This window comes from Ammospiza caudacuta, chromosome 12 (genome assembly GCF_027887145.1).
Source record: "Ammospiza caudacuta isolate bAmmCau1 chromosome 12, bAmmCau1.pri, whole genome shotgun sequence".
Lineage (NCBI taxonomy): Eukaryota > Metazoa > Chordata > Aves > Passeriformes > Passerellidae > Ammospiza > Ammospiza caudacuta.
This window is the reverse complement of record NC_080604.1, coordinates 7,649,926-7,661,629: the sequence shown is the minus strand read 5'-3', so window position 1 is coordinate 7,661,629 and position 11,704 is coordinate 7,649,926. Positions and strand designations below refer to the sequence as shown.

The 11,704-nt window shown below is 43.2% G+C and overlaps 1 protein-coding gene across 1 annotated transcript in view; it reads left to right on the top strand.

Moving 5' to 3' along the window:
• Positions 1-327: 327 nt before the first annotated feature.
• STAB1 (stabilin 1) overlaps positions 328-11,704 on the top strand; it is a 51,699-nt gene continuing 40,322 nt past the window's right edge. The window contains exons 1-6 of the mRNA XM_058813195.1: positions 328-355; positions 1,437-1,571; positions 6,949-7,085; positions 8,540-8,655; positions 9,747-9,832; positions 10,862-10,931. Coding sequence (XP_058669178.1) covers positions 1,491-1,571; positions 6,949-7,085; positions 8,540-8,655; positions 9,747-9,832; positions 10,862-10,931 — 490 coding nt within the window. The 5' untranslated portion in view covers positions 328-355; positions 1,437-1,490. The remainder of the gene's footprint in view (positions 356-1,436; positions 1,572-6,948; positions 7,086-8,539; positions 8,656-9,746; positions 9,833-10,861; positions 10,932-11,704) is intronic.

Here is an 11,704-nt window from a genome sequence, read left to right as displayed (position 1 = left end):
CCCATTTGTGACTTTCCCATCCCACCAGAGCTGGCTGAGCCATGGTGCCTCTGCCTCATTTTGAAGACCTTCAGGGTACCAAATGGTTTCAAGAGCAGTGTGAGCGCTCTGACCCTGACAGGGTGGCACCAGCTGGGCAGTGACAGTCCTGGGGCTGCAGTTGTCCTGTGGCAGGACAAGAGGGCTGAGCTGTTGGGTTGAGCTGTGGGCTGGTGCTGCTCACATGGGTTGCAGTGGATGGTTGTGTGCCTTATCTGCTTCCTGTTAGTGCAGGATATATAGCAGGGCTGGCTGTTCATCATGCTGCCTTTCCCTGTAGGATGAAGGCAGAAGTGAAGCACAGCTAACGGCAGCAGTAAGTACAGCGCTTCCTATGCGCCTCGTGTGTTACAGCATGTGTGGCTTTGTGAGGATGCAGGGGCAAAAAGGTATTAATGCTCTCATTATTTATGCAAACACAAGAATGGTTCCATGTCCTGGTTTCATTTAGGCATCTTCATGTGCTATTAATGGCTAGAAAATATGAAGGTGCCTCATCGCTTAGTGAGATTTGTTGCTAACAGAAGCAGTCCTTAGACTGCTCAGGATAGTGGGCTCTCTTGGCAGGGCAGGGAGACAAAGAACATGGAAAATCTATCAATAATCAATTCTTTGTAAAATTCAAAAGGAGAATATAAATTGCAGACTGTACCTCAGGTTAGTGTGTATTTTTTTAAACTGTTTTGGGACTTTTCTGTTCTGAGTGCTATGGAAATGCTCCTTGGATTCATCAAGCTGTCAGCAGAGTATTTGGAAATTATAAATTTTGCCATTGCTGCCATAGCATCAGCTTTTCTTGCTGAGAAGTCAACTATTTAAAATAAAAATATCAAAGCCTGCCCAAAGTGCTTGATTGATTGATTGATTGATTGATGCAATGTGCTCCATTCGTGTTCTGAAGCACAGCCTGTCACTCACATTGCTTTGTTCTTACAATACTTTGGCATAGGCATTGCTCAGCTCTACCTTCAGTTTGAGATGTTATGGACATATTCACATCAGTGGCAAAAGGAAATTAACTTACCCTTCATGAATTTATGGTATTTAAGTTTGCCCATTGCATTTGCTTTCTGTTAAGCATACAGTTAACCTATTTTCATTCCAATTAGTTGAAAACTAAGGATTTCCTTCCTTCTGTTTTGAACTGATATGTAAGAGGAAATCCGTAGATGTTCCTGTTTTGAGTAAACCTTTTACTAAGGAGTTCTGCTTGTGCATTTAAAAAAAGAATGGAAAGAAAAAGCTTATGTTGATACAGAAATCACACTAGAAGTAGCAGATCCATTTCTGAAGGCTTTGCAGCCAAAAAGCACAGTGCAAAAATGCTCTCTCCCTGTTTACTTTTAACCTCTGGTTTGTCTTGGATCTGATTCTTAGTAGGCGGTGTTATCTTACAGAAATTGCAGCCTCTCTCGCCACCCCTTTTGTGTAAAGGGTCCTGCTGTAAAAGCATGAAAATGCATCCTCCTGGATTGCTGTTTTTCTTCTTAGCAGCATGCTTCACTCCCACAGCTGACTGCCAGAGTCAGAAGGTAAGTCTGCCGTCTTTGTTTAAATGTTCATTGAGAAGTTCTTCATATTTGGATGGTAGCATGTTAGGAAATAGTCCTCTCCACAACTCTTTTTTTTTTTTTCATTTACATTTAGTTAGGTGCAGAATAAAATCAGTAAAAACTGTAGGGCTGTGAGGTATCTTTTTAGTCCAAACTCAGGAGCTAAATATAAGGTTGAAGGGAGCTGCTTGAGTTTTAAATCAGATTAAATTTGTGTCTGTGTTCGGCATTGAACTTAAAAGAAGCAACATCAGAGGGAAATCCTCAGCATCTTTGTCTTCTGCTAGTTTCAGTATGTGGGACAGGAACTTTGTATCCATCAGGACAGATCCATAAGTTTCCCAGAAGAATTTTACTTAAAAAAAATTTTTACGATCTCATCAATTTGTCCCTTTGCAACAGTTTGTTTCAAGTATATTTCCCAAAAGCTCCTCAGTAAGGATTGTTGAATACTTTCCATTTTATTTCAATTTTGTTGATTTTCTTGTGATTTCTTCCCCTCTATTCTTGTGTTTAGCAGCAGCACATAGGAGAATGTGTGATACCTTTGTAGATCTGCTCTCTAGACTCTGTGGTGAGGCAGCCCAGTTCCTGTGGGCTGGAATTCACACTAATTCACTTTATGTTGTCTCCTGCCATACCCTTCCTCGTGTCCTGCTGTTGGAGGAGTGAACTGGCTGCTAAGCCCAGAGTTGTGGGGGGCATTTGGAAGTTCCCTGGGCAGGGGGAACACCCTGTGTAGGGTTGTCTTGTCTTGAATGACACAGCAGGGCCTTGTGGGGAATGGACAGACCTGTGAGTCTTAAGGACTTGATTTAGAAAAAGCCAAAGGACTGGAAAGATGCTTCAGTGTCAGACCTTTGGGTGGAAGCTTCTGTATAGACTCTTTCATGAAAGGGCCATAAATGAATGCTAGGAAGGCTTGTAGGATCATGATGGTGACTTGAGCACAAACATGAAGTGTTTCTAGGGGTGGATTTCACCTGTCTGGAGATGTGGGTTCCAGGCAGATGGGTTTCAGGTTGTGTCCAGAGGCATGGGCTTGTGTCTTCAGCTGCTGTAAGGGGAAATGTAGGTCTCTCTGCATGGAGACACTCTGTTGATCTCTGCAATCACTGAGGAGTCTGGCTTGGCATGAAACAGTTACATTATTAGGTATGAGTACCCACTTACAGAGAAGTTAAATGGAGCAGTTAACTTAATCCCAGAATAACTCCGTTTTAGGGTTTTTTCCTCAAAAATTCCCTCTTTATGGAGAAAGAAAAGAAACATTTGCAAAGTTATAGTGGGAGATAAGGAAAAATAAGGATCTAATGAAGCTTTCTCTGACAGTTTAGAAAACCCATTGGATCTGATTAGAATAAAAGTGCTGTGATTCCACAGGAGGCTTTTCTTGGCTCACAGGGGCCATTGAGAGAGGAGAGATTGTGTGCTACCTGTTTATCACTGATGTGACCTCAGGACTCAGCTTTAATGGTTCAAACATGACAGTGACTCTTATTCTTATTTGGTTTTTCATACCTCTTGCTATGGGTTGGGGAAGATGCAGCAGATGTGAGAACCATGGGAGTTTTTCTGCTGGGAGGAGGCCAATCCCAGACTGTGCTGGAGGAGGAATGGAGGCAGGTGGGAAATGAGGAGAGTGGTCTGAGCATCCCCATGTTTCCAGTGCTCTGCAACTGAGATGCTGGGAAACCCAGGGCAACAGTAAATCTCATGTTTTGTGATTTCTGAGCCTGACTCTTCATCTTCACACTACCAAGTGTCTTCCTTGAACGAGTGTGAAGAGTTTGTGTGTCCAGGAGCTGCTGCTCTGTTCAGCTCCAGTGTTATTGAGAACTGCTTGGGAAGGTTCATGACTATAATGACTCGAGCATGTGTCTGCAGCTCTGTTTTGTAAAGGACAAATGCCCTGGAAACTTGGTGATTCATTAGATAATGGCTATTTCCAGAACTGGCTCCCAGGATTGTTGGAGCCGAGCACTGACGTCCAAATATGTTTTTCTTTCTTCCTTGACATTTTTACCATGCAGAAGGATTTGTGTTATGGTTTGGAAAGCAAAGATAAAGAGTGAAAATGAGAGGAATGAAACTAACCCTTACGAAATAATACTTCCCAGCTTATTCTCCTGAGGTGGAGTACGAGAAATGAGCACTTGAGAAGTGAGGGACATCTGTTCAGAGAGGAGGGAAGGAAACATTGCAGCATCCAGAAGCTTCTCTGGGTCTCAGCTGAGTGCAGAGAACAGTGGTAGCTCTTGCACAAGCATTTGAGTGCTGGGAGAGAGCACAGGACAGCCTGGAAGAGAGAGGCACCCTTAACTTCTTTTGGCTACTGCTGGATGTCTTCTGCTTTAAAATTTTCATTTTGGAGATGTTTGAGAGCATCAGTCCTCCTTTCCTGTTCCTTTGTAAACAGACTGTGACCCAGTCCAGCTCAAACATCACCTGATCAGAACAGTGACTGTCACCAGGCAGCAGTGCTGCATCACAGGGACAGATATTCCCTCATGTCACTTTCTTTCCAGTGGCTTTGCACTTAGGAACCAGTCAAAGATAAGCCCAAGGGAGCAGTTCATCATTGTTTTCCATGAGGCTGTGCCCCAGGAGCCACTTCTGACTCAAACTTCTGTCTGTCTTTCATCCTTTCCAGAATTTGAATATCCAGACTGTTGCATTTATGTTCCTTGATTCCATCTTCTGCTTTTCTAAGAAGAAAAACTCTCCAGAAAATGACTGCTTCATCAGTTCTGTCACTCAAATTAGAAGGGAAATATTTTTTTTAATACTTTTCCACTCAGCTGTTTTCTTCCTCTTTCCTCCTGCCTGTTGCTGCTGACACAAGCATATTTCCTTATAAAAAGGGGAAGGTCTTACTGGAAAGCTGCCTAAGCTTATCTAGTGTCCCAGTAGGGTGGGGGGGATTCCACAATAACTGTCTTGTCTTAGAGGTCTGCAAGTAATTAAACATGCCAACAGGGAGGAATAGTAGACATCCATCTCTCCCACTCTTCATTTCCATTGAGAAATGGAGCCACATTGATGGAGAAAAGAGAAGGGAAATGAATAATATGTGAACAATGGTGTCTTCCTGCACCACCATGACAGAGAATACATTTACTGGTCCAACTGTGTCTGATGCCTGAAAGTACAGATGAAATAGAAGGTTGGAGAATTTTAATTTAGTGTTTTGTGCTCTATGTTTAGTGGTCTTTTTGATACAAATAGGGTGGCTCACATACCTGGTAGAGGTTTGTGGCATAATTCTAACTCACAGGAAGGAGCCCACATTTGTATTTCTTGCTCAGGCATCTTCCCATTCCTTTTTCTGAGGCATTGTCTCAGGAAAGGCTAACGCTGGGATTTGGTGGAACCAAAAGGACAGGAGCTGTCTGTTCAGTGAGACCCATGAGCCTGGCTTCAACTGGCTCCTTTCAAAAGCCCAGCTTTAATCTGGAGTCCTTGTTTAAGATCCAGTCAGATGGTGACCCCATCGATGGCCCTGCTGGTCTTTAGAGGCAGAGTAGTCTGGAGGCAGCACCTTGTTTGCTCATCCATATTGTCTTCTTCTCTGCTTTGCTCCATGAAAAATGGGAAATCTACCTGCTCTGTGCATAAGGAACAGCAAAGCTGATCTCTGTTCTGCTGGATAATATCAGTAAAGCTGGTGCTCACAGGGGAGATGGATCTCAGATTGTTTTTGAGCTCTTTATACTGCAAGGGGGTCCTTGATATAAGAGGTTCTGGGGATTTTGCTGCCAGGGGAACTGGAGGTTGCTGTATGGTAGAAAAGCCTCAGAAGCACAACTAGAAGTTAATATCCATGGGAAGGGCAACCACAGCCACAGAAATAATTTCCTTCACTGGGCAGCATTCTTGAGTGTATGGCTCAAGAAGGTGGATCCATAAACATGAGCAAAAGCTCAACAACTCCAGTCAGGGGGAAGGAGTTGGGAAATATTCCAGGGACATGTCCCTGTGGACCTGAGACTGGAGGGTTATCTCTCAGGAGGTTTTCCTGACAGGGTCTGCTGCCTATCATCTGGGAGGGCCTTCCTGAGCTCTTGATAACTGATGGGAAGCCATGGGCTTCCTCCCTTGCCTTGAGGCAAATGTATGTATTTGGGCTTAAGTTCAGAGGAAGCAAAGTTGAGATTGCTGATAGGAATCCAAAACAAGGAGTTCTGGGGACAGGAGGGTTGCTGCATTAGCAGCATTGTTCAGGATTGGCTTTAAAATTCCAGATCAAGGCCTCTCCCAAAATTTGATATGTTTTTATTTTTAGAAAATACAATGCCTGTAGAGGGACAGTTGAGATGAGCTCTGGGTTTTTTCCAGTCAATGACCTTCTGGAGCATACACAGCTCATGCCTCTCAGCTTTTCTCTGTCATCAGCAGTGGCAAATGCTGTCTTTTTTCAAAATTACCTATGAGGTTTCCATGCAGTTGCTTGCTTCCACAACTTTAGAAATTCAAGGAAATGCTTTTGGAGCAAAATCACAAGTTTTAATGACAGGTTGGCATGTGATGATGATCATTCACTCTTGAGGCTGTACTTTGCCATCTGTGTTTCTCTTGGAAAAGCAAGGTTGTGCAGGGGTGCAGGAAAGCCCTGTGAGGAAAACTAAACCCCTAAAGTCATTCTGGTTGGGTGGAAGGACTTACTGATTTATTCACCAGCCATATCATATATCCAAGTGTCCTACCTGATCTTCATGCCAATGTTTATGGAGTCCTTCTCACTTGGCGTCAAAGCATTGAGGTGTTCATAGGGATGCAGAGCACCTTTCCTTTTCATCCACCTCTCTGTGCCTCCTCACAGACAGTTGCCATGAGAAATATTTCTGTGAGCAGCTCCTGGCTCTGGGAAATAGACTGAACTAACACAGTCAGCTCTGCAGGTCCATGCAACAGCAATGAACTGGATTTTATCAGTGGCATGGAAAAGATAAATGCTGTGTTGCCTTTTAATTCAGTGTCTTCTGGCAAGGGTTATTAACTTAGGGCTTGTCCTCACATACCAGTCCTACATGTTTGTAAAAGATCAGCTGAAATTAGCAGTGCAGAGTTGTGGTTATTTTAGAAATGGTTAGAAACTTTGCTGTGGGTCATAGGGGAAGATAAGATAGCTGTGATCTGCCCTGTTGCTTCTAGCTGAGATCCAGTGGACCCAAGCATGCAGTGCCTTGGCAGGAGGGTTTAGTCCATGGGAGAGTGTGCTGCACTGGCCACTGCCCTCCCCAGTGATATCTAACTCATGGTGCAACTTGATAAAGATATTACAAGATTGGCAAGATAAGTTCCTGGGATAACAATTTAATCTGGGGCTATTTCCGTGCTGTTTTTTCTTTTTAAGTTAAAATCCATGCGGTGCAATGTCAAGACGATGTTCACCATGAATACAGCGTGTACTTCTTGTGCTGCAGTGCCTAAAATGTTGTGTCCAAGAGGCTGGTCAAGGACCACCCAAAGACCAGGGATGGGGGACTGCAGGTAAGGCCTGTTTCCTAACTGTGTGATGCTTTTGGTGCAGCCCTTCTATGCAGGGAGTAGTGTGCTCTTCAGGAGAACACACACGTGGTTTTGAGCTGTAAAGGTCCATGGAGTTCTGTTTCAGATGGGTTTATGGCCCCTGTTATTGTTGCTTTTGTCTCTTTGCAAATCCCACTGACTTTTGGCTGGGCAGGTTCTATATACAGAGAACAAATTAAATGACAATAACCTCTTAACTTGCCCCAAATAACCTGAGTTTGTTAATCCTGCTGTATAGCCATTTAACAGAGGTCTGTCTAGCATAAAAACCTGTTTCAGACCCAGAATTCCTTAGTGGCTTATTAAGAAAAAAAATTAATGATAGTTCCTCTTGTATATCCTCCCAGCTTCCAGCAATAATCCTCTGAACTTTTAACCTTCCTAGTTCACTTTATGACAGTTGCTTGTTCATGTGTTCCTTGCTCATACTCTGTTGAGTTTGGCAGGTAGGAAAAGGATGAAGGAAAACTGAATTTACTAGGAGGCTTTTGTAAAATGAAACACTATAAATTATTGTTTGTGTATGTATTCAGCAGTGAATGTTAACTGTTAATATAAAGCTCCATTGTCTGCTCTTTCTCTGATTCCCTCAAAATACTTTAAAAATAGTGGTGGCAGTTTTGCAGTTTATAGCAGTTTTTGCACACACACAGGAGTCAGATGAAGTCAAAGCAGCAATGCTATTGAGACAATTTCCAAGTTGCATTTGGGAAGGATGTGGTGCCAAAAATAAAATGAAGTGTAAGAATAATGTGAGTCTATGCAGCTTTTCTGAGTGTTATCTGCTCTTGTGGTGGTTGTTGGACAGACCCAAGAATAGTTTTGTAATGTGTACGTGCAGAACAAGAGGCAGTGCCACCAAGGACTCACCCAGTGTGTGGAGGGGGGGATGATGGGTTCAAAAGAAGATGCTTCCTTGAGAGATTTAAGGCATTTGTCCAAGATTTAATAGAGAATCTGTGAATAATATGGCTATTAAATCCAAATTTACTGCATTTTGATCTGGAATCTTCAGTAAAAGACACAAAAGGATGAGTCCTGAAAGGAGATTTTGTTCTTTCAAATTTATTTTAGATGTGAAGTTGAATGGTGAGTCATCCTGGAAATCCTACCTTTTTTTCTGCGCTGTTTAACCCTTCAGCACCCAAGGTTTCCATCCTGATGCAAGATCCTGTCTCATGCCCAGTCCCTGACAGGTTTCTTCTAACCAATCTCTATGCTTGAATCAATGGGCCTCTCTAAAGGAGACATAACTGGAGTGAAACCTCTTGTGTGTGTGCATGGAACAGGGATGAGGGCCCTGCCTTCCCTTCAGAGATCAGGGTACTGCAGTGGGATTGCCTAGAAACCCTCAGGCAGGTCTGTGCTGAGTTTGTGATATAATCATAATCTTGGATTTGATTATTCTTTTTAAGATACTCTGTCAAGTTAGGAGAAAATACCCTTTCCCTGCCAGGGTGCCATCGCATATGTACTAAGGAAATTGAGGAGAAAAAGTGCTGTCCAGGATTCTGGGGTACAGAGTGCTATGGTAAGTTTTGGGGTTTTTTACAACAACCTTCAGCTGTTGAACAGGTCAAAGCAGTTTTAATAGAGGCATTAAATATATATTGAGGTTATTTAATTTTCATTATTTTTGAACACTCACAAGGTCTCCATTATTTGTCTGGGAGCATATCTGTCTGTTCAGCACATAATCTCTATGCTCCAGATGAGTTGAATCCCCTTACATTTAACACATAACATAACCTCCTGTGGTGGAACTTCCTTTTGTCTCTTCTATAAAAATAAACTTTTGGAAAGGGATGTTTTTGTTCCTCTTTGCAAAAGTTTCCAAAGGAAGAGGAAGATCTTTCTGATATCCCTCTTGTCTGCAGCGCGTGTGCCACGTGTGCTGCGCTATAGTCTGGAGTCAGTCAGCTGTTCAGCCACAGAAAATACTTAGCAATTCCAACCCAAGGTGAAAATAACAATCCCAGAACTCCCACTCAGATTTATGCCAAGTAATGAGAATTTGTTTTGTCTTGTCTCAAAAATCCAAAATCAAGACCTACTAAGCTGAACACTTCTCACGTGTTTGACTGACAGAATATGGAAAGGCCCCCTCCAGTTCTGCAGAAAATGGGAGACTGTTTGAGTGCTTGAGCCTGTTCTCATACTAACTTTGAATAAGCAACTAGTTTAATCAGAGAAATTACAGATTTCAGAATTATCAGAAATAATCCTCAGAATCTGGAGGTACCCCACTCTAAAGATGTGGAGACCCTGTTTTTCTGGGCACACTTCCAGCTCTCCATAAAGTCAAGGAGAGCTGAAAATGCTCAGTGTCTTTGCAAAGCAGGCTCCTGTCTGTTCCTAGTTCCAGAACTGCCCTCACCCCTCAGTGCTGCTGGCAGCAGTGGCCAAACCTCAAAAAATGTTTCAGTGCCTTTGTTGAAATTTAGTTATGGCTTGTTGGGACTTTCCTTAGACCTTTCACCTGTGGGCCAGTGTTAGGCATGCTGGATAATTTGCTGGTGAATTGACCTTTGTTTTGTACAGCTGGAATACCTGGGGCAGGAGGAGATGGGAAGGTGCTGGTTATTCAATTTAATCTCATCTGTCCTGTCTCTTACCTGCTAGAGTGTCCAGGTGGCTCTGAAAATCCCTGCAATGGCCATGGGACATGTTTGGATGGTATACAGCAGAATGGGACCTGCATCTGCAAGGTGAAGGCATGATTTTCTCTGAGGGTGATGTGCTTTGTCAGAGGGAGTTGTTTGTGTGGTGTCTGTGCAGGAGCTCTGGGTGGAGGCTGCCCTTCTGCCTGGAAGGCATTTGCAGCTCCTCTCATCCCAGCATCAGTGTCTGTGGTTTTCCTGCAGCATTGCTGTTGTCAGCAATAGCACTAAAACACTGTTGATGATGGTGTGGAGCTGGGAAGAATCTCAAGGGTGAAATAAGGAAAGAATTGCATTAATTTAACCCCTTATCAGTTGAAATAATTGTATCTGTCCATGGCTGCAAGAAGCCCTGAAACACTTGGCTGTGAATGAACTGTATCCAGGTAGGCAGAGACTCCCTCTCTCAGGAGAAACAGGAGAGATGAGAAAGAATTTAGGGCAGATATTTTTTTCTTTTTTCTTTACTACTCCAGACTTAGTACAGCCAAAGTATAAACAATTGAATTGAACGGAATTGAGCAGTGCTTCTAAAATGTATATGGTAATGAATCAGTGTTAGACTTGAAACTTTCCCTGATGAACTGTATATTTTTACAGCATTCTTAATTAACAGCTCAAATCCTACCTCTTGGACCCGTGTTTGAGAAAAGTTGATTTTGGATTTAACTCAAAGACACCTTATATCAACTAAAATGTATGCTGAAAGTCCCTGAGCCCTGTAAAATCAGTGTAAAAAATCCCACTGGTATCAATGACCTCCAGATTCCTTTTTCAGACAGATATCAGGAGCCAGCTGGAACTTTCCTGTCTGTCTGTAATTAGGACATTATTTGCTCAGTGCCCAGCAGAGTTTCCTGCCATTTGCATGCCCTCTGTGTGTCAGCTTACACTGGGTTTTCCTTTGCCACGGGGGCTGGTTAGTACTGGAGCACTGAGCAGATCAGTTTTCTTCTTTGTGTTGCTTCAGATATCACAGAAAATCAAAAATGGGGAGAGACTTTAAACTGTAATGATGTATGAAACAATAGAATGATACAGAAAAATAATACCTGACACATTTTGGGGCCCTTCTAGGAGCAATACAGTGGGTATGGCTGCCAGAACTGCCGGGATGAAAATCGATTTGGCCCAGACTGTCAGTCAGGTAAGAACAAGTCATTCAAGGGAAACCTCCACAAAAATAGCTGAAAACAAGGAAGGAGGAGGAAGAGGTTGAGTGAGGAAGATGCTGGAGAGGGAGAAAGTGGCAGAGAGCTGGCAGTGTTCAATAGCACATGTCTGGGCATTTTGTCTTTCTGCACTGTCTTCTGTGTTCTGCACTGTCCCACTAAATAAATGATCCTCAGTCTCTCACTCAAACAGTCCATTTTTCCTATTGTAAATCTCTCTCTCTCCCCCCTTATCCAGGCTGTCCCACTTTCCTCTCTCTTTCTAGCCAGGCCATTACCTGCATCCCTAAAACAACCCACACTCACGTCCCAACTGTTTTTCAGACTCCTATAACAGCTCCACTTGTCTCCCAGCTTTTTCCTTCCTTCCTCTATAAAAACATGATTACACACCATGCTGCCTCTCATGTATGGCAGTTTGGGAAGTGAATTATGGCAGTGCAGCCTGGCTGTTACAGGAGCCTTTTTTGTCTAGCTTCTGCTTCCTTGTGTCCACACAGGTGAGATAGATGTGACCTTGGAGGTTGTACCCATGTGTTAAAACAAACATCTGAAAAGCTGGTCTAGGTCTTGCATTCAGAACTGCTCTTATCTCTTCTTCTTGAGCTCAGGACATGCAATTTACCCTCTCAAAGCTCTGACTGGCATGGCCATATTTTAAAAGGAGCTAGTGGGTTATTGGTGGGAAATCAGGATGCCAAGTGCCAGGGCAGCTGGCCAGTGTGTTCCTGGAGCCCTGTGCATTGCC